The sequence below is a fragment of the Neopsephotus bourkii genome, unplaced genomic scaffold (genome assembly GCF_033783945.1).
Source record: "Neopsephotus bourkii isolate Nb327-2 ecotype Australia unplaced genomic scaffold, CSIRO-AGI_Nbou_v1 NB_256, whole genome shotgun sequence".
Taxonomy (NCBI): Eukaryota; Metazoa; Chordata; class Aves; order Psittaciformes; family Psittacidae; genus Neopsephotus; species Neopsephotus bourkii.
Window position 1 is genome coordinate 1,502,585 of NW_026900765.1, and position 23,792 is coordinate 1,526,376.

At 37.3% G+C, this 23,792-nt stretch overlaps 1 protein-coding gene across 4 annotated transcripts in view; it reads right to left on the reverse strand.

The window, feature by feature from the left end:
* The window catches only part of SNX24 (sorting nexin 24), a 93,770-nt gene that overhangs the window by 25,754 nt on the left and 44,224 nt on the right, over nt 1-23,792 (reverse strand). For 2 of the 4 annotated variants that reach the window (XM_061346047.1, XM_061346046.1), the window contains 2 exons: nt 21,318-21,401; nt 13,667-13,771 (listed from right to left, as the gene is read on the reverse strand). In XM_061346047.1, the coding sequence (XP_061202031.1) occupies nt 13,667-13,771; nt 21,318-21,401 (189 nt within the window). Of the gene's footprint in view, nt 1-13,666; nt 13,772-21,317; nt 21,402-21,652; nt 21,763-23,792 lie in introns of those variants that run through there. The other 2 variants (XM_061346048.1, XM_061346049.1) reach the window with 2 other exon arrangements.

The window sequence follows — 23,792 nt, forward strand, 5'->3', positions numbered from 1 at the left end:
AAAAAGCAAACTGCTTAGTAACCCCGAAGTTATATGACTGCTGCTGTTCAAAACTATTAGCATGTATCGCTGCATGACCTTGACTGAATCCAAATACACAGAGAACCATCTGACTGGATAATGTAGACACAGCTGCTTAAGTGCTGTGGCTGCGATTATGAATCCTATGCAAGGTCTTTGCTCCTCTGTAATCTCCCGTTACTTTAAGAGTGCTTTTGAAACGTTACATTAGGAATCTTCCCCACTGAACTAGGTGTGTGGTCTGGATCCCATGCTGAAAAGTCCACTTGGACATCTGGCAAAACTGGAAGAGGTTTCACTTGGCTAATTTCCTCTTGATTTCTTGCGGACTTTCTGAACATTTTTGAGAAGCCAGCATTACAGGGAAACTGCTCAGAAAACCACAGTTACACATATGCAACTGTTATCTCCCAATGACTTGCCAGCAAGGATTTAAAGAAAAATAGTGTAAATGATCTCTGTTCAAAATGCTATGTCTGTGGTGGCATGCCTGCTATCATCAGTTCATGAGCTGATACAATACCATACTAGCACAACTATGAGTGCTGGATTTCCCTACTGATTATGATATTCTGGAAATTAAAAAAGACACTAAAAAATGGAGGATGAACTCCCCCAGTCAGATACACGTAACTGGAATGACATTTTCTAAGAACATTTTATTGGGAAAGTTATCACTGACCTTTTCATTTTCCTAGAATAGACACAGCCAGTGGGTTGCAACAGCATAAGAAATAAGATTTGTATCTAACCATTTTAAAACTGTAATTCTACAAAAGCAGACTCCAGCCACTTTGCTGCTGTAAAGGCCATGGACACACCACAAAACCTGCTGTTCCAAGACAGTAGTTTTCAAAGCTGCGGCAGCTGGTGTATTTGTGCTATCAGTTTACATGAATGATGCCAACATGCACTGCAGCAATATGACTTACCTAGCCGACATAGTTCTGTAAAAACTGACATACAAATAAGCCTGTTTAGTGTGTAATTGACTACGTGTATCCTCTCCTGCCTTCTTGATGGAGCACATTACTCCAAAGCCTTATATACACAACAAATATCAACAACCGAACCAACATGCAATACCTTCTTTGAGTATACTAATACTCAAAGCCTATAAAACTATTTTGATATCTAAGGTGACAGAAAAGCTTTCTACTCATGCTGATGCACTCATTCTCAAAAGGCAAAAGGCTGGGACGTAAGGGTCATCTAGATGTCATTTGTCATTAAGAGAAATATCTAGAGGACCCACGAGCAGAATTATGCTTGTACCACATGGGTCAATACTATTTGGTGTGCACGGACAGCTGAAAGAACACCCATCAAAAATGTCTTTAGGGACACCCACCTGTTTTAAAGAGGAATCAAAATCCAACATCCTAGGTTTAAGTCTCTATCAGGCACATGGGTTACTGGTTATTAACAGAAGCAGATACTTAACACGTTACCATGTGTACTAGACAGTAAAAACCACAAATGTTGTAGTGTAAGGAGGGCTTTCTTGAGCTTTAGAAGCAATTGGAAGGCATCTTGTGACTGGCTCTGAATTGTAGGATCTGAGATTTTCCCATGTGCGTTATTTCCTGCACCATGTTCAAGGAGAAATGTACACAGCAGAGGTGTCAAATGCAGTTTGACACTCCCACAACCGAGGTCTTGAAAAGAAAAGGATTTTAGTGCTTCTGTTGTGAGGAGAAACAAACAAGACTTATTCCTATATCACAGATATAATTTTCCTTTGTTCTTAGTGATTACTTGCAACTCTATTTTGTTGAACCACTGCTTCTTACTGCTTTATGTAAAATTTGGATTCATTGATAACATTGGTTTACTCTGACTGTTATACTGAGCTTTGAACTAATTGCTCTCAATTAATCTGTTCCACTCTTTGATAGCTTATTTATCAGATTGGGAAAGATAGATTTAATGGTACTTGCTGGAAACAAGTTCTTTAATTGGAAATACCAGAGTGTTTAGCTCACTTCGTGCTCTAACAATTAAGGACAATTTGGAAAAGCATTTTTCCCCCTACTATTGTCTCCTTGATTAGATATCCAAAGTAGCAGACAAAACAAATGACAATACCAACTAGCAATATTGGTTCAAATAAAAGCCAGCAGCCAAATTACTTACTATGAGAAATGTGAACCATCCCCATCAATTCCAATGCTGTGTTACATTCATTTTGCTCTATCTTTGCCTCCCACGAAGGTAAATTGCAAAATTTCTTTCAAAATGAGAGGCTCTATGCCTGCCTCTGTACAATTATCCCTTTCCACAAATAAGCCAAATCAACAGAAGAAATTATTTTTCTTGATTAAGCTCCCACATTTCTCTTGGGATGAAACAAAACAAACAATTAATCTTTCCTTATTTGTTCTCAGAAGAACCTGCATCCCTTAAATGTACGATAACCAGGGTACCTGTGGCAGGCAGTCGGCAGCAATTAGGCTTGTGCTGGAAATGAATGGACTAGAGTCAGAATACCTAATCTGCTGAGAGTTTCTACAAGAGGGCAAGGTTAGACCAGGAAAATTCCCTAGCTGTGGAAATACTGTTAAAAATTACCACTTGACTTCAGCATAATTAACAAGGTTTGGGAATTTATATGAACTGAGTAATTGAAAAGAATTAGCAAGAGATATATACATTAATCTTCACCAGTTACAACATGCCTAATGAAATTAAAGGTTCTACTTCTACTTCATGCTTTGTTTCTGCAAACTTTTTTCACCTACAGAAGAAAAATTATATTAGATAAAGACAATAATATTTATGATAAATTAAAAAGAAACTGCATTAACAATTTTCCTGTCAATACTTCTTGAAGATTTTCTTATATATACTTCATAGTATTTATGATAAGCAACTCTATGGAAGTTTCTTAATGTTCATGTTTTTAAGGTCAACAGGAAGAATCCCTATGAGAATTATGTTTAGCCATCATTCAGTGATGTTTTAAAATGTTTGTAAACATACCCACAGAGAAGACATTCTACAATCAACAGTTTCAGTAAAATTAACTTTTTCACACTTAACTGAATTCATATTATATTCAGACTACAGAGACAATAAGCAGGTGAAAAGAGAAATAAAGGCAAGCAATATTGATGTGTGTGGAGAAAATGTTAGCAGAAGATAACAAGCTACCCATGAGCACAGGACCTTGTCCCCTCAGTTCACTCTTGATATCCTTCAACATATCCTTTAGAAAAGGTTGCACAGAAGCCAAGAAAAGGAAAGATACACAAAGGAATTGTATCTAATGCAAGAGTCCAATTTACTGCAAGACCAAAGGAGAAAGCGCAATGACTACTTTCGCATAACCTATATGAGGAAGTCTAGTCGTCTCCTCCTCCTCTCACCTCTCTAGCTACTGATGGTATAGCTTCTTGCTTAAGCAACCTTTCTTGTAAAGGATTTTTCTGACCTGTGCTCTTTCCTTGCAATGATTCTTATAAGCAGAAGCTTGAGAATTCTGAGATAAATAAATTCAATATCTTTCTGGTAAAACCCTATGAAGATACATTGTTAGATAAATACATTAAACATTATTATGGCACACTTCAAAGTAAATCATTGCCAGGTTAGGTTTATCAATCAAACTTTTATTCAACTTCCTTATGTGTAAGGGTTTATTTACTGTTGCTTACATATGCAGCATGATCCCATACTACTTTTGCCCTCCAGAATCAGTTGTTCATACAAAGCACAGAATGGATGATATTCAGTTATTCTGCATACATTTAATTTGTTTTTTTCCTCTCACCTCCAAACATGGCCTATGCCTTACTTGTGAATTCAAATCCTGCTTTGAAGATGGAATTATTCACTTCTTCATGAACTCACTGGCAATTCATTAAGTAACTTTCAGATTAATTTTGAAGAAAAAGCCGTTAAGACTTAACTTGCCTTAAAAGTCCAATTAAAAAAAGGACTACTCACTTGTACACCACAAAGTATTAGCTTATGCAAACCAACACAGAGTAGGAAATGAAAATGCATTTAAAATGCTGAAGATCGATTAAAAGGACGAAGGAAACTGTCTGCCATACTTCAAATGGTGATTATAAGGACTCTGCAGGAATTACAGCTCCCTCCTTCATCCCTTTATTACAATATACAAAATTGTTTTGACTTTTTTTTTTTCCCTCCAAAGATGCTCAAGCAAATATATAAAATATTTATTAAGGAAAAAGAAACTTTAATGCCTACATGTCAAACAAGGGGCTGCTTTCAGGATAAGGAATGTGACAGTTTTTTCTATCATCACAGCTAAATGAAGTAAGTATCTCACGCCTTCTACTGCTCCAGAAGCAATCATAGCTATAGAACAATTGGCCATCAGTAGACTACAGTGAATACAGCAGTGCACCAGCATTCAAGTTTTACTATACCTAGTTCTGCTTTATCAGGTCGTGAAATCTCAGGCAAAGAACTTGATTTCCTTCCTGTTTAAAATATCTTACAGTTACTCTGAGCATACGCAAGTCATGACAGAGACCATTTCTCACTGTACAGAAATGCATAATTAGTCTGGTTTGATGTTCATCTTAACTTGGGTGAAAGTATGTGACACAACAGTGGTATGATACACAGTATAATGAAAAGAGAACAAGCATTTAGACATGATTTCTAAATCTTTTATGACTTCTAATGTAAACTCTGCTTTTAGCTGAGTAAAACTTATTTTAATCTGCTCTTAACATGTAAGGGTGAAATGAGAGTGTTCATGCAGCACAATTCTATACAGCAAAACCAGATTATTGTAGATGAAGGAAAAAATATGAATCACAAACCACAACATAGTACAACTTGAAAAGCAAAAGATGTATCTCTTAAAACAGAAACCAGGTAATCTTCCTAAGCATGTTTGAAAAATGCTTGGACTATTTCTGCAGCAAACACCTCTGCTGACGCTGTTAATAAATGGCTCTCCTTTAAATTATCTACAGATTTATTCTGCTTTCTCATTTTCCTTTGCTTTCTGCCTTGTCTTAACAAAAATACAGACCTGCATGTATCAAGCACACTTCTTTAAAATCCACAGCCATCTAAAACCAGCTGTGTAACTGTACCACCCAAGAAACATGTATGCACAACAGCATCTTAAAATACCTGGTCGCAGCAATGATGGATTTAAGTTATTAACCGATCAAAAAAAGATGGATGGTGGTCTACTTTTCTTAATCTACATCATCATCTAGATCTATTTAAAGATATGTGGTACACTAACAAACTTAGTTAAGGTTTCGATAAAATCAGTAGAATAATCTGCCCTGCTACATTGAGACTGTATGGATCAATAAAATCACTTGTACTAGGAAAGTACTGTTAACTACTGACAATCCCAGCCATTAATATTATTTAACACTCTGCTCACAATCTTTAATGAGGACAAAGAACATTTTGTCTTTTTACACTTACCGTACCATTGCTTTTAGAGCTCCTTACAGGTACAGTTCAACCTTGATTACTGCAGACTAAATGGAGTTAGAAAAGGAAGACATTGAATAATTTTGGATAATGGAGAGAATTTTCAGTGTGATTAATAGATGTGTGTGATGCAACAGACTTGCCAGCAAAACATCAGTTAAATCTTATTTCACTGAATCCAACTTTTACTTGCAACTTCCTAATGCTAGACTGATTCTTCCCAATGTATTTATCTGCATTAAAAACAACTGATTTCCAGAAGCAGCAATCAGAAAGATAAGCATCTGTTCTGGACTTCATGAGATTATTTTTTTTTTCTGCAAATAAGCCAATTTAGTCTTAAATTAATCAGAATTAGATCCCAACAGTGAATGTGTACATAGGAAAAAGGCAAGGATTGCCTTTGCAGAAATCTTTGTGGTGGTTAATGAATGACACAAGGAAGTTGAAGTGATTTCTACCCAGCTCCTGCTCTTAAATACGGGGAATGCTTAAGCAGAAGTCTAGTGGGAGAAAACCTACAGGTTAGAAATGAACAGGATAAGGTGGAAAACAACAAAAATAGGCTCACATTTTGCACGAAAGTTTTATAGCTTAAAATTTCTTCCTCCAAGTTCAGCTTTTAAATATACAGCCAATTAAGCCAATTACCTCCCACATGTAAAGTATTTGGTCTTAAAAGGCCTTTATTAATGCTTTGCACAATGGCATCTTACCTGTGTACCTCTTCATTATATCGGTATGAGTCTATCATGTCTTCTCAGCCACATGATTCAAACTCTTTTCTTTAAGAATAGTGTTTGTGATGAACACAGGTGTTCACGAAAACACATTAATGTTCAATCAGATCTAATGAAAACTGAAGCACAAGTATGTGTTTAATTACTTCAAGGGCTATGTAAGAAGAAACATAATGGTTCAGACCAAAGGTCCATTTGTATGTATCCTACCTCCAAAATGGCTAAAATGGATACCAAGGAAGATTATAAATGAATAAGACTACCATATAAGTAACTTTTTTTCAATACTCTAATTTCAATACTCTAACAGCCTTGAAAGGCATGAGGACTTTCTATGCTTGATTTAAACTACTCTTCCATAAACCTTTCCAATCTTCCATGCAGCCAATTTAAAGTTTTGCATTCATGACACCCTTGGGAAAAGACACACAGGAATACAGGAATAACAAATTGCTTGATACAGAATGGATTTCTGAGAATATAAAAGAACAATTGTAAGGAATATGAACGTTGGCAGAATGGATAAATGTGATGAATGTGAACTGCACAGAAGTAAAATTTGAATAGCTGAATGATCATTAAATAGTTCTAAGATCATTTTGCTGTTACATTTCCAGAATTCAATAGTAACCAACTTGATTTTACTGGGGAAAGGCAAACAAACGTCTCATAAAAATGCTTGCATCACACACAGAGATCTCAGTATTTCCAAACAGCTCCAACAGCACTGGTTCAAAACTGTCTACCTCTACAGATATTATTTTTTTCTTCTTCTTCAATATTGATAATGGAACATCAAAAACTATTCCATTTAGAAAGCACTTACATATTGCTTCTGATTCTAGAGAACTATGACAGCTTCAGCAAACTCACAACCAAGATCTCCCTGTCTTTATATGAAATCATAGCTTTTGTTCCACCTAGAAGAGCTAAGGCTGACTTTTATGTACTACCATGGGATACTTTTATCTTCACTTGACAAACAGAAGAAAAAAACCTGAAAAATCCAGTGCATCACCAAAGATTTGTTTTCCTCACTTTCTAATCCTACTCCAGTCAAGATAGCTCTGAAGCAGTATTTCAGCTACAGTTGCAAGAGGAGTATTTGGCTATTGAAAGGCAAAGGTTTAGCCAATTCACTATGTGGAGTACTTGCAGACTGGAGTCAGGAGTCTAAATGGCTCTTCTTAGAGCAGGGAACTCTCAGTCTTCTTGAGGATGGACAAGGTTATAAATGGCTGAGTTTGCATTCCTTGTTAGAACTGCAAGATGCCAACAGAAATGCAATCAATTAAGCAGTGAAAAACTAATGAAACTTCCCACTAGGTGATGGAAAACTCTTCTTCTTCACAATTTGATAAAAAAACCCCGTAAGAAAATAAATTATCTCATTCCCCCAAATGATAGTGAAAAGGGGCAATGAATGAGACTTAAAGAAAGTGGATTTTTATTCTCAGTTGCAATATGAAATGCTCTATTAAGTCTGAAATGCTCTACAACAGAGCTTCCAAATCAACAAAAAGATCCTTTCAGTATTTTATTTTTTTAATTTGAATCTAAAACTTTAATGAAGCAACAGCACATAACTAAATCAACTTAAAAGACAATGCAGAAGTTTTAGAATATAATTTGGATCGATGACTAAAATCAGAGGGTTTTCTGGGGATAGTGAAGGTCATTTAATGCTTCCATTCAGATTTATTAATTTGTTCATACCCACTGTCCTGTCAGAAAAGGGTATTTACTTATTTAAACTTTACCACAAGTAATTTATCAACACTTACTGAAGTAATTAAAGAAAAACTTCATGGCCCACAAAGAAAGAACACTTTGGGCCAAATTTTCTGTAAGATAGTTTTCCTTCTGCAGTCACTAGCTCCACAAATAGCTCATTTGCTGGTTTTTGGTTGCTTTTTTTTTTTTTCTCTTGGTTGCTGTTCAACTGTTCCCTCAAAAAGAGTAAAACTATCATTATAATAATGTGTGACTTTCTCCTTTGTATTTCTGATTAACTTACACATAAAGCAACTACACATAATACAACACTCCATCCACTGTTTTCCTAACTCCACTCTGCTGGAAGCTAATACAGCTAAGGAGTATAGGGCTGGATTTTACTTTTTTAAGAGCAAAATCATAACACATATGGGTTTATTTATATTTTTCAGGAAAGTTAGGTAGTTAAAAGATTTTTTAAGACAACTGCATTTTGAAGAATACTGAAATATAGGACAAAGTGCTTCTCAAATATTCAGATTATTTCCTTAAATGGAAAACAAATCTCCAGTTCCATAAATTCCATAACTCATTTTTAAGATTTGGATTCCTGGAACTGCTGGAATGCTGAAGTTCATAAAATCTTCAAGTCTCACAGCCAAGCAGCACTTTAACCAATCTTATCCACAGGAATCAGGACTGTTCTCTTTGTAAAAAGTTCAAGAGTAAATAAAAGGCAAGTATGTTTTCTTGATCACAGCTAAGACAGAAATATTTAGCTATACATATTAACTCTGGTTAGAGACATTTGTACATACAGACCTTACATACATGCTGAGCAGTTCAGAAGGTTTACAGCCCTCTGTTTTATATTAGAATCTTGCCAGTCACAAGAAGAATTTCTTCAGGCCATGAGGACCAGAAGAAACAAGTTAGTATCCCGAAATTCATCAAAAAGATGTACCTCTTCCAAAATCTCTCTCCATACCCAAAACATTTCAGTGACAACTAGCAGCAGCTACACAGTCTCATGCTGAGGTGTGGGTGCCACTTCACAGTAAATTCTCTTAACGATGCCTGTTACCTTGTTGGACTGATGATATCAGCAAACAATGAGATTTCTTTTGCCCAAGGGGTTAGAAAATATCTATTCCATTGAACTTTAAAAGCCAGATCTGTCAAAGGGCAAGTCCTTGGGGCAGAGAGACTGAATGACAATAACATACAGTGTCAGCTTACTGGGACCAAGGATATGACCTAACTCCAAATCAGTAGAGAGCAGGTGGCTAGATCACATTCTTTCCCATTATCAGTTCACTGGAAATATGCTCCATAAAAACTCCTCCTCCAAGAGTACATTATATAAAACCTATTCGTAGCAAATACTGATCAGATTGACAACGCAACTGCTTTGATAATCATTTAAATAAGGTCCTTCAGTCCTGCCCTTAGAAATCCCAACAATGTCTTCAATATCCAAAATGAAACCCCAGCTAACTCTTCAGTTGGTCCGCTCACAAGATGACTTACTGAACTCATACACAATAATAATTGTGCAAGTGGGAGCATTTCAAATGATCTATGCCTCCTTTAAATATGCTTCCAGAGCAGACTATATTTCTGTATTGCTTTGTGATACACCATCAGTACAAGATTAGATAGTGGATTAAAAAAAAACAAAACAAAACTCAGATAACTGCCACCAAGAAACTACAATGCTGATTAACATTCTGTCCTATCATCTTCCACACTTACCTTCATCTTCTCATACTTTCAAGCAAATACATTTCTCCAGGCTCACAAACATACTATCAGGAATCACAGACTTTCAGTGCAGTCCAGCTAGCAGCCCTTCTCAAATTAAGGGCTACTCCCTACACAACCAGCTCCCTCAAATCTGAATCTTCCACTTTTTCTTAAGACCAAACTCTACATGAAACATATTGATAATAGATATTTTGTAACCACAAAAAAGCCATAGCTAAGTTTAAATCTTGCTGCAGTCTAATACTACTATCAAGAATATTTTTGTCAGCAATAGTATAATCCAGTGATATATATTTTACAAATTTTAAATCAAAATCACCTGGATCTCTGCTGTATTACAAGCTACAAGCTCAGATATTCAAGTAAGTAACTATTAAGTTAGAATTTATAACATATGCCAGTTGATTTATTAACTCTTAGTTGATAGCCACCACAAGGTAATGAGAACTGGCTTAGTTCGCTTCCACTGTCAGTAACAGGCATTCTTTACTCAGCAAAGACTAAACCAGCTCAAGCCCTCTACGCTGTCGGTTAAGATCATGGACAGAGACAGCTACCACGGATCAGCAGAGAAGCAGTAGTTTATTGCTTCATAGTAATCTGCTTGAGTATTTGGGGCCACACTTACCTTTGCATCTATTTCCTCATTAATAAATTAAACATAATCACCTTTCTTCTTGTCAATCAGTTGATTGTTCTCAGTATGCATAAGGGCTCTGTATTATTATTATATGTAAAGTTGAATTACTACGCATATTAGTGTTTACTAGTCAACTGTTTCACAGTATTAAAACCAAAAGTTGTAAATTATGGTCAAACTTGTGAAAGTAACTTAAAAATAATATAGCTAAATCATTCTTTCACAATTCAATGAAAACTGGTCTATTACGACAAAAAAAATTCCCACTCAGCTTTTCAAGAACAGAAGTAAGACCTCATAGCAGCCTTCCAGTATCTGAAGGGGGCCTATAGGGATGCTGAGGAGGGACTCTTCATTAGGGACTGTAGTGACAGGCCAAGGGGTAATGGGTTAAAACTTAAACAGGGGAAGTTTAGATTGGATATAAGGAGGAAATTCTTTCCTGTTGGTGTGGTGAGGCACTGGAATAGGTTGCCCAGGGGGGCTGTGAATGCTCCATCCCTGGCAGTGTTCAAGGCCAGGTTGGACAAGGCCTTGGGTGATATGGTTTAGAGCGAGGTGTCCCTGCCCATGGCAGGTGGGTTGGAACTAGATGATCTTAAGGTCCTTTCCAACCCTAACTATTCTATGATTCTATGATGAATATCAGCCGACAATGTATACTGATAAATTCAAGCAAATGACTATTTTTATCTTGTAATTTAATATTTTACTTATTCACAATTTTGGTATTCCCAAGAAAGACATAATTAAATGTTTCTGAGCTCCTGTCTTTCCAGTCCAAGAAACAAACCACCTGTGCTAAAAGGATTTAAGAGGGAGATTTCATAATGAAAAAGTCACAAAGAGCTAACAAGGTAGTTGCAACTGCAGCACCCTGCAGCTCAAACAGGGGAGTTTCTGCTCTCTTTATTACTTGATACAGACTGATTTTACTATTCTAATTTCATATTATTTTTTATCTACATTTAACTATAGAAGACTACTTTATAAAAAGTAAATTAAGAACCCAGTATGGTTAGACCATGTCAGATACAGCTCTGTATTTGACTACAATCTTTGTGGCATGCCACTTCTTGCCTGTACAGATTTTCAAGGTCCAAAGTGCAATTATGAGAAATTAATACATATTGCATAAGAAAAAAATATCTGAGTGTAACATCCATGTAAATGCTTAATCTCTGCATGAAATTTTGACTGTGTTTTTGAAAAAGTGACTACCCTGACTCTATAAATAGTTTACAGATAGCACAAATGGCTGGCCTTTAATATCACAACTGACTAGTGATGGTAGTAGGCAAACTGCTCTTATGGATTAACTCTCATTAGTATCACCTGAAAATGTATTTGCAATATTTTATATACATATTGTTAAAAACTGATCATGTCTTGTGAAATTGTACCATGTTTCTACATTGTGTCTTAGAAAATGCTTGGCACTATTAAGTGTGAACTTCTAGCTCTCTAAAATCAGTTTCTTCATTATCTTACAAGTTAAAATTTCACTGATGATTAGTTCTGCTTTCTGTTAGCAGAATCAGAAATTAGTGACTTTGACAAGAATTCAATGACTTTTGTTCTTTTAATTTAGCATGCACATGAGTATGGATATAACTTAGAGGCTTGTCATGTTTTAATCAAATGATGTCCATCAATCCCTTCCAACAAAAACCATTGCATGTTCCTATCATAGCCAATGGTGACAGAAGAGGGAAAAAGTTAACTGAATGTACCAGACTGTACAAGACCAAGAGTTGATTGACTCTTCCAGTAGGGGGAGATGTTCTTTTAAAGTTTATCAGCAATTATAAAGTGCTAACTGAATTACCCCTGTATCTTTTTAAGAAAATCAATCTCATAACAGAAATCCGTGCCTTAGTAGCAATATGCTCCAAAAGAGTGTTATGAAAATCAGAAAAAAAAAAAGAAAAATCACAGAAAACGGCTGTAACAGAAAAACATACTGATGATGGAGAAAGCTGCGCTGACAGCCATCAAAACCAAAAAGGCCCTATTCCTTTGCAAAACCAGTCTCTCCAGCAGCAATGTTTTTTCACCCACACAATAAATGTAACTTTTAGATGTCAAAGATGCTATAAATACCACAGAGGAAGAAGGAAAAAATGATTGAATTTTTGCATTTAACAATACTAATTAAATATTTAAAAATGCAAAATAAACTATGTTGCATGAACTGCTCCCTGTGTCTCAGAACAAAATCTGAGCTGTGTTTTCCTCCTTATTTCCAAATTACTTTTAAAACTTTAATGCCAAAAGTAATTCTGTCCCAGTATTCTCCTCCTTAAACGGTTTTCTTTCACAAATATTATTTGAGAATCACGGGCGTTCCTGAGCAGTGCAGGCTACCATCTATTTTCTATGAATGCAACTCACTTTTCATTGTGTTTCATTTCACGATTCTTCCAGATGTGCCACTGCAATTGTAGATGATGTCATAAATCAGATCTATGAAATTTTTACTATTTTTACTACTCTGATATGAGTAAAAATAGAACATTCTCAGTCTTGCCTCCCTCCAAAAATTATTTTTTGACTAAGGTAATCTCTATGATCCCTCTCAATAAAACAGCACTTGCATCAGTACAGCTGAATGTCCAGTAAACTGGGAACATGTCTAGGGGACCACCTTAATCTGACTTTGTCATCAGAGAAATAGCTGTGAAACTACACCATAGGAGATTTTTAAAGCAACCATGGTAAGAGTAGAAATTCCATTTATTAAAGAAGGCTGTTACTTATCACTGGTATATTTAGATGTCTGTATGTCCAAGTCATTCCTGAAGAATCCTTTTACAGTCTCTAGGAAAATCAGAACCCAAATAGGTAGAATCTGGGACTTTAACTGCAAGTTTCCAAACAAACAGAGATGAATACAGGATGACAGGTGCCTATGTCAACTAGATGAACAATTCAGATACAGGTATGACAATAGAGAGATATCAATTTGATGAGCTGATTCTTCCCTACTCTGTCTAAATAGAGCTAAGTTAAATAAAGCCTCCTCGTATCTCTTCTGCAACAATTTTGACTGGTACAGGCAGAACAATAACATTATTTTCCCCATTTTAGGCACAGGAAAACAAGGTACTAGTAAGTACACTAAAGTCAGTCAGCAGCTTTTGCATGAATTTGAGACAAAAAATGTCAAAACAGTCTGGATTTCTAGCTGCTAGGCTTGCTAATCATCATTGCTGTATCCATTTCCCACCTCTAAAATTTCCTGTCAGAGAAACATCCCACTTCATACCTTCAAATGTTTTGGACACCACCACTTTGAAAATGGATGTTGACTTTACTTTCACAGTGCTGAGAGGAGACTCACCTGCAAGTACAACTCCAAGCCTTGCCGTCGCTGCTCCAGGACTTTGGGGACCCAGTTTCTGACGTGCTTTGAAGGCATCTCTGGAGTTCTTATGAATTTCTTGAGCTGCAAATGAAAAGAAATGCAGACTAGGAAGAAAGTATAAGAGTAAACAAAAGATTTCTGTTAGAGATGAAGCAGTACAGGTAAAATAATAATACATAAAGTACAACAGCACAGCAACGAAAGTACTCACCATCAGCTCACTGAAGTAACAGAAGACTTCATACCTACATGTTGCCATGACAAATCTCCAGGTCTAGCTGCCCTGGACAGTGAAGAGGAACCCTACCAACAATTTGGTGTGACTAACTGCATTAAAACAGAATGACAACAGCTACATGAGAATAATTGAAATGAACTCCCCATTAGTCAACCTGGGATGATACCTCACAATGTCACTGCAGCATACCTAGGTATTACTTTGCTAAGTGCACTGACAAAAAATGGTGACAATTTTGAACTCTGGAATTAGGCAACGATGAACAGGTGGAAGTACAGACAGGAGAGCTAACCATTTCTCTGGAGAGCTGGCAATCAAGAGAGAAAAATATCCTTGTTCTCAAATTGCACCAACAGATCATCAGTTGTGTTTAATATCTTACACTGAGAAATAGAAAGATCGCCACTGAATGTATTTCCAGTAATTCTCCATAATTATTCCTCTAAAGATTTGCATAGGAAAGATTTATAGATACATACAGAAACGTGTCTATGAATACCTGACTGCATACAGATGGACACAAACATGCATTCTGAGAACACTGAGAATCCGCTTGTTAGAGCAATATATTTTTTCAAAACCCAGAAATATTAACGTTTTCCTCAGAACTACAGCACAAAAATGATAACTGAAATAGACTTCATTGCATTTTAATAGAAGGTGACATTAGACATTCTTTCTGTTGGATATTGCCTGAGTAAATCTGAGGCAAAGAATGCATGGAAAGAAACTAAAAATTGACTTTGACATGCATGCCCATGGGAGACTGAGAATTTACATTTCATTTTTGAGCTTGCTGAGATGTCACTATAGGAAAAAGCAGTGCCAACATATCAATGTCTCTACAGTCATAAGTAACGAAGCTACTGCAAGGAAACCTCAATTGCTCTGGAAACATTTTGCCACTTGCTTATTTCTTAACTGTGCTAAATTACAATTAAACATGAAGTGAGAAAGCAACCCACCAAAGCAAAACCCCAAATCCATGTACTTTTACTGACTGATCTTAAAGCCAGAATATGAACCCCCATTTTTTCATCTAAATTGGTTGAGAATGTTGAAGAAACTATGGTCACAGCTGTTGCGAACTATGACAGCACCTGTATGGGAGTAACAAATAAGCAGAATGCTCCAGATAAGAGGAGACAAATCTGAAACAAAACAAGTGTCCACCAAAGCCTATCTGCTTGCAGGGTAAATGCTCTGTGGCTGGTGCCACCAGCTGATGATTAACAATCCTTCTGTGCTCTGTAGCCCTCTCACATAAAGCATCCAAAATACATTTGCATAAATACGCAAGTACAGGTACTATGTATAGGTATAAAGCATGTGCTCTACAGATGTAAAAGTAAATAAGCCCACTTTCTTATGCTTGAAATAATATATTGCAACAAATAATTACTATAATATCAAAGAATATTAAGCAACTGTATGCATTAGCTGTATTTCTTTAGACCTGTGCCTACAAAAAAAAAACATGAGGATGATCAGGGGACTGGAGCACCTCCAGTCTATGAAGACAGGCTGAGAAAGTTGGGGCTGTTCAGCCTGGAGAAGAGGAAGGCTGTGTGGAAACCTCATAGCAGCCTTCCAGTTTCTGAAGGGGGCTACAATGATGCTGGAGAGGGACACTTCACTAGGGACTGTAGTGATAGCACAAGGGGTAATGTGTTAAAACTTAAACAGGGGAAGTTTAGATTGTATATAAGGAAGAAGTTCTTTACTGTAGGGGTGGTGAGGCACTGGAATGGGTTGCCGAGGGAAGTTGTGAATGCTCCATCCCTGGCAGTGTTCAAGGCCAGGCTGGACAGAGCCTTGGGTGACATGGCTCAGTGGGAAGTCTCCCTGGCCATGGCAGGTGGGTTGGAACTTGATGATCTTACGGTCCTTTCCAACCCTAACTATTCTATGATTCTATGAAACCTTCCTACTGTGTTATACATTAGGTCCGTAACACTGACCTAATGCCTGTTTGACATACTGTAGTCTCTATTTCCTGCAAGACTAAAAGATGGCACAAATTACCAAGTAAAGAATTATCTGTAGAGCTGTAAAGTCAGTATGATTTACAATGTACACTAGTTGTTCTAAAATTATAAGTAACTTGCAAGACAAGATACAAGGAGCGTAAGATTTTCAGAGATTTCACTGCAGTGAAATCTGCAGCTGTAATGCTGTCACCTTCTAGCATTCTGGTGCTTAAAAAGAACTACCAATATTTAAAAATGTAAAGGAAGAAGAGTATAAAAAATAATTAGGCAATAAATGGTTGTATTTTTAACTATTTTATACATATAGAAAGAATTAAATTCTTTCTAAAAAGCTCTCCATAAGAGAATAATAAAGCTTTTAATCAGACTTGAATATAATATTGTAATGTGAATGGTGCACAGCTTGAAAGGCCCAGTTTGCCTTTCAGAACCAGCGCAAAGAGTAAGAGTCTATGCAAAACTATTTCAGAAAAACCAACAGCAGTGGATAGTTTCTGTCGGAAATAACCTGTACTCCTGGTGTAGTCTTGGGAAGATTTTAAACCTTTTCCCCTATAGCCAGATGGCAGAGGAAGTGGAGCTTTATCTTTTTTACACAACTGGAATGTAAAAAATGTTGAACCCAGGAACGAGAATATTCCCCTGTGTTCTTGGAAATGGCTTTGCTTTAAAAAAAAAAAAAAAAATAAAAATATATAATTATAGATATCAAAACATTAATTGGCATTCTGATGAATAAGTAGTCTCTTAAATGAGCATTGGAGTCCTCCTTCCTTAAAACAAGGCCAGATGAGCATGTCCTTCCCTGGCAAAAGGTAAAATCACCCCTTCAGCCTTTATTTCCATTTGCTATCATGGCTGCTCTTTACAGAAGCTTTGTTTCTCCAGCTCACTACAGGTATCTCCAGCACTAAGGACATCTTGAACATTCAGCAAGTCCAAAGATACCTTTCCAACTACCATGTACTCACAGCAGTTTGGAGTGAAACTTACATTTTAAATTAATGAGTAAGACAGGAACAAAAAATAAATACCTTATTAGCATGCTGAAAACATAGTGTCATGAGATGTGAACAAACTGTTCACAAAGAACAATCAAGATACAAGCACCAAATATTCTTCTCCAATAAAAACTGTTCAAATACGCATCTTACTTTTTTAGGAGCATTGAGATTTTCTGCTCTAACACAAAACAGAGAAGGGTGAAATCACATACTGCATTACCAGAGAATCCTTTTTCCAGGATTTCTGTAACACTGAAAGCACTAAGAGAGGTTCAGAACATGAACTGTTCAAACATGTTTACTGAAATTTTACTACAGCTTCAAAAAGTAAGGCTTAAGAAAAGAGGTATATTGTTGCAAAATACGCTGGGTGTTTTGCCAGGGACAAGGAACAAATAAAGAAAAGTCACTATCAAGTTTGCAGAGTAATATAAACAGACAACAAACAGATGAAGAGTAAGATGGAACAAATTGAAGAGCAGTGCAAAGTGTCTAGTTAGAATAACTGTTTTTCAGGTTTGTTTATTTTGCTGTTTATTTTGCTGCTGTTTCTGGAGATAAAGAAAGTGAACATCATTTATGTTTTTCTAGTGTTTTAAGGAGAAATCTCTGCAAAGGAATTTATTGCAAAGGAATTGGGGTAGAAGGAGACAAATCCCTTGCAATCATTTGTGACATCCATGTGGAGTAACTGTGCAACTCCAGAAATTACAGTGAAATTAGACTTCAAAGGGAAAAAGAAAAAGGAAAAGAAAAAGCAGAAGCATTCAGTGTCCCCCCCCTTTTTTTTTCTTTTTGCCTCAGTCTTTAAGAATACTGACAGACCTTGGGCTGCCCAGTCCCTGGAGTTGGAAGACACAAGTGTGGGAAGAGTGACTTTCCATTTGTGAGTGCTGAAATTATGTATCAGCTGAATGCTCACAAGTCCCTGGGGCCTGATCAACCAGGCTGCTCCAAGCCCCAACCAACCTGGCCTCGAATACTGCCAGGGATGGGGCAGCCACAGCTTCCCTGGGCAACCTGTGCCAGTGTCTCAGCACCCTCACAGTGAAGAATTTCTTCCTAATGTCTAATTTAACTTTCCCCTCTGTCAGCTTAAAGCCATTCCCTCTTTTCCTGTCACTACATGCCCTTGTAAAAAGTCCTTCTTCTTGCAGGCCCCCTTAAGGTATTGGAAGGTTCCTACAGCGTCTCCCCAGAGTCTTCTCTTCTTCAGGCTGAACAAGCCCAACTCTGATAAGGTCATCGACCTAGCAGATGAAAGGAAGGCAGTGTATGTAGCTTTTCTGGATATTAGTTAGGTTTTTGATACTGTCCCCTCACAGCATCCTTCTGGACAAGTTGCCTAGCTGTGAAATGAGCAAGTTTACAATATACTGGGTGAAGAACCAGATGAAGTTAAGAGCTCAAAGATTTGTAGCAAATGGGGCTACATCTGGCTGACAGCTGATCACCAGCAGTGGTCCCCAGGGCCCAATTCTAGGAACAGTTCTGTTCAATATTTTATCAATGATCTGGATGCAGGATTGGAATGCACCATTAGCAAGTTTGCTGATGATGGCAAACTGGGAGGTTCTGTTGACTCTTGAGGGACAACAGGTCTTACAGAGGGATCTAGTCAGATTTGAGTCCTGGGCAATGATTCATGGGATGAAATTTAACAAGTCTAAATGTCAGAATCTGCACCTGGAGTAATAACTGGTACAAGTATAAACTGGGAGAGGAGCGGCTGTGGAGCAGCCCTGCAGGAAGGGATCTGGGGAGCTGGTTGACAGCAGTTCAGTGGCAGTCAGCAGTGTGCCCTGACAGCCAAGAGGGCAAACCCCATTCTGGAGCGCATCACACATAGCATGGCCAACTCCATGGCCAACTCATCAAAATAGGTGATTATCCTGCTGTATTCACAGAATCACAGAATGTTTGGGTTGGAAGAGATTTTAAGGCTCATCCAGTTCCAATCCCCTGACATGGGGAGAGACACCTTCCACTACACCAGGTTGCTCAAAGCCCTGTCCAACCTGGCCTTGAAAAACTAGATCATGTCTTATCACTCACAGTGATACAAGAAAGAAATGCTTTTTCCATGTGGGGAGATTGACAAACTTATTTAACACTCTAAAAAAGAGTTTAAAACTTATTTAAGACTCTTTAAATGTTAAAGGTGCTGTACAAACACACACACTCCTTGTGTCTCAGCTTGTGCGTTATAGCTCATCGTTTATAATTTACACTGCCTGCCATAATAAATGTGACAGGGGGAGAAATACTTCATTCCAGTTCCAATTGCTCCTGAAATTTTAATTCCCCAATTCTATTTTTTACATAAAAATATGTAAAAAAAAAACATATGAAGTTTTATTTTTAGAAATTTTCATTGAGAAGGATAACTTACAGAGCCACACAACATATCCAGTCTCCTTGTTCATCCTTCAAGGACTTTTTAATCCAATAGCCAAGTTCTGATTCAGTAATGGTGCAGCCTCACCCTGAGTAATGTGTGCAGCTGTGGCCCCACAGCTGAAGGATGTGGTCCTTGAATGTGTTCAGAGAAAGGCAACAAAGCTGGTGAAAGGGATGGAAGGCATGTCCTGTGAAGAGCAGCTGGGGGCTCTGGGCTTGTCTAGTTTGGAGACAAGGAGGTTAAGAGGCAACCTCACTGCTCTCCACAGCTTCCTGAGAAGGGGAAGTGGAGAGGGAGGTGCTGAGCTCAGACTCCTAGTACCCAGTGACAGGACATGTGGGAATGGCTCAAAGCTGCATTAGGGAAGGTTCAGACTGGACATTAGGCAGCACTTCTTTAATGAGAGGGTGGTGAAACAGAGGAAGAGGCTTCCTGGAAAGGTGGTTGATATATCAGTGTATCAGTGTTTTAGACTGATTTGGACTCATACACTCTTTATAACGTGTTAACTTTTGGTCAGCCCTGAAAGGGTCAGGCAGTTGGACTATATGATCCTTGCAGGTCCCTAGCAACTGAAAATATTCTATTCCACTCATGGGCAGGGTGCATTTTAAGCATATAAATCCTGATTTTCCTCTCAAAATGCTTTCTAACTTAGTTGTATAATCTCTGTTCATCTGCTTCGCTTTTAATTGCAGCATCAATCTCAAATGTAAAATAAAGCACACATGTATTGCAAGGCTTGCTGGTGGGCAATTTGTACCACTGATTCTGACACTGTTGCTCATGAGGTATCATATTCAATGTAAATACAAGGGCGAAAACATCTGAGACACATCTGAATTAAAACAATAAACAAGGAAATATTAAAAAGTGGCAGCTGATACATTAACCGGGCCAAGAAGCAAAAATGCAAGAAATACTTGCACATCTTAATTACAGTTCAGATAAGCAAAATATACCTTTGAACTTTCGAGAGACAACAAACTGATGGTTTAATAGTTGCCTTTTGTTGACATGAGCTTGCTTATATCCATAACCCATATATGGATGGTAAGCCCATCCTGTCTTCCACCAGTATAGTGTTTCTTCCCTGAATGAGATCATTCCTGAGCTGATTCAGGACCACCAGCATACATGCTGGTGTGTGAGCTCCTCTGACACCACAGTGGCAGGAGCTGTAAACTCCTGTGCTCTTCTCTGTCGCTTGCAGAGAAGCTTTTCCATACTTAAGGCAAGCAGTACCAGCCAAAGCAGTTGAGTGCGCACAACCCCACTGCTACTGAGAGCTACAAACCAACAGATGTCCGGCTGACCCAGGTCCTAGGAATGAAGGACTAAAGCTCTTCATTGTAGTCACCTCTGGCAATAGGCTGCAATTCTTTTCCATAATTTTCCTTCACAACCCTTGGCCTCCATGAACCTTTCAGCTGAACAACTAGTGGATAACCAGACTTGAAAGTACTGAGTTCCTCATTACACATTATTACAATGATTCAGGAGACAAGGTTATCAGATATCTTGTATCTTATAACACATTCATTATATGAAGAACAGCAGAGTGAGATGCTCTACTCAGTCTTTTTCATGCCTAGTTTCTGGTGTATACGAGTTGTTTTCTCAGCTTTATATATAGCAGGTTAGCAACATAAAGAACTAACAAGTTATTTGCCTAAATGAATCAAACCAAGTAACATATTTATTTGATATAGGAATGTGTCTTATTTTGTGACTTTACAAGAGGAAAAAAAACATACAACAGACAGCATTTTAGCAATACAACATGTAATAAAAAAAGGGGAGCTAGTAACATGTGAGAAGACATCACTCCCCTCCATAAAAAAGGAAGAATCCGAGTTAGTTGGGAACTCATTTCCAGATACATGAATCACAAGACGTATTTAAGATAAACCATATATAGCAACAATTTTGAGAAAGGAAAACATCACAACTAAGGCAAAACAAAGTTACAACTTAAAAAGAAAATTACTACCTTTTTATGAAGTGCATGGAATTCACTATACCTCTTCTCCACAAAATGTTTCCTTCCACTCATAAGCACCTCTATTTTAAAGACCTGAAAATTATAAATAATAAAACAGAGATTAATGTTATTTGCACAGACATGTTCAGTAAGAACTGGGTAACAGAAGTAGGTTAAGCATGGAAAAGGAGAAATAAATGCAAATGCTCTACTGTTGGTTTATTTCCTCCTAACATATTCATCTACAGCCTCAACAGAGCTTGTGCTAGCATCTACACCCTAGGAAAAAAAAAAACAGAACAAACTCCCAAACATGGCAAATGCTTGTTTTCTTTGTATGATACATGTGACAGCTTTTGTTGCTGCCACTGGAAGGTTGAAAGGCCAGGAGAAGATCCTCTCTGGGTCCACTAATTAGTAGTCACTAACATGACATTTCCTTGATTCTCAGGTCACTGTGTCAGTTCTGAGGGCAAGTGATGCGAAATATTTTGAAGTGCTCAAGAAAACACGGTCTATTAAATAAAGGCAAAATCAGCAGAAAAGCAATACAGAAAAGGTGCCTGGTCTATCTAGGACTTCTTTGTTTCCTGTTTTGCTCAGAAAACGCTGGAAATAATTATTTACAGGCCAATTAGAGACAATGTTCAGGACACATGATTACATCAAGACTCAAAACTTTGGCTAAATAAAAAGTTGTTTGAAATAAATTTGCAAACAGTGTTTATCCCTGTCCCTGTCACAACATGCCCAGCTGGATAAACACTTTGTATTGTCCACTAGAACCTTTCAAACAGGTCAAAATCCTATGGTTTTCACTGGCTAGCCAAACCACATTAGAAACAGACCACATTTTATTAAATGCGGTCTGAAATGCATCTACTTTTGTTTGAATGCAGTAAGGATGGGACTGATTTCACACCAATGTTTACATTACCAAAATTAGTTCAGATGCTTGTAATAATTTGTGCTACATTCTACCTCTTTGAAAAGGATTACTTCTGTGTCCTAATCACTGTGACAGATGACCTTATTTGGGGGCACTGTTTCCCCGGCCTTCCTGTTAATCTATTTAGCCTATTTTGGGAGAACAGCTATTGGCTATTAAACAGTTTTCCTCTACACATGAATAAACTCCAAGGGACCCTAAGGAATATGTTGTAAGTTCTGAGTTGTAAAGAGAATCACATGCAAAGAAAAATCAATGTAGACTTTTTTCTTCAGTTGAGACTTAATCCTAATTATATGAGAGGAAAACATGATTTACATCTTATATTTTACACACTGTATATAAAAAAAAATAGCTCTGCAAGGAACAAAATGCTTTGGATTGCACATGAAAGCTACTGCATTGAGGGACTTTCAAGTTATCTTGGTGGGAAGAATGGATAACAGAATATAAAACTAGTTACATTAGAAGTGACGATGAGTCACTAGTTAAGGTGTTACAACAACTCTGAATTAACTTGATATTAAATCTCCAGGAATTACGAGCAACTCGTAATTCTTACTTACAACTAGGTCAGCTAAAAGCCACTACACCACTGTCGGTTTAGCACTTCTGTTGGCTACGGGGCTTGCCAAGCAATCTGGGGAAGCGCAAGGGCCTCCTGCCTCAGCTATAAGCACTCCCTTGACAGGTAACTTTCTTGTGAATCATGGCTTGGCTTGCACAGTCCCATTTTGATTTTAGTCATATATGTGCAACTTCAGAGAAATGTCTCTCTCTCTGAACACTATAAACCTGACATTTTTTTGAAGAATAGTTGGATATGGGGAAGAAATTAAATATAAATCTCTCTGTGGACCTTCTTTTCAAAGCACATATCTGTTCTGTTCTGTGTTTCATCACTGATTGAGGACTTACAGAATTGGCTACAGAACACTGAAAAAATATGCAGCATTTATTCATTCTCCTTTTTCATCTTAGAAAAGTTTTAATTAGTGTTTTATATTTTTTGTTAACAACATGACACTAAAGAATATATTTGGCAGTCACTTTTCACGGAAGACACAAGAAAGGAGAACCACAGTTTCCCATGCATCACAGTGGCATTATTTCCAAACCCACAAATCTGCTATCTTTACACCCCCAAATGCCTGTGACAATAGAGAAGCTTTAAGTTTGCCTCCTACCATCCAAAGCTCTTGGATGCAGCTTTAGCAGCCATCTAAAATTTACAAAGCTAGACAACAGATCTGCTATGCATGAAGTTGAAAATTACTGTCTGAGAACAAAACCCTGCAGATGGCACTTCTAATCTACTTACTGTGGCACCTATGTTCCAGAAATATAAGTGGATATTCTGTAAATATTTTCATTTAATGCAAATCTAAACATTGAATTGATTTATAAAGCATCTTAAAACCCCAAAATGCAAGTAAGTGAGATAACACATACTGTGTTTATGAACTTAATATTATTAAATGATTTTATTCAGACAGCCTAAATTCTAGGTTTTCCTCCTGTTTACCAGATCACAA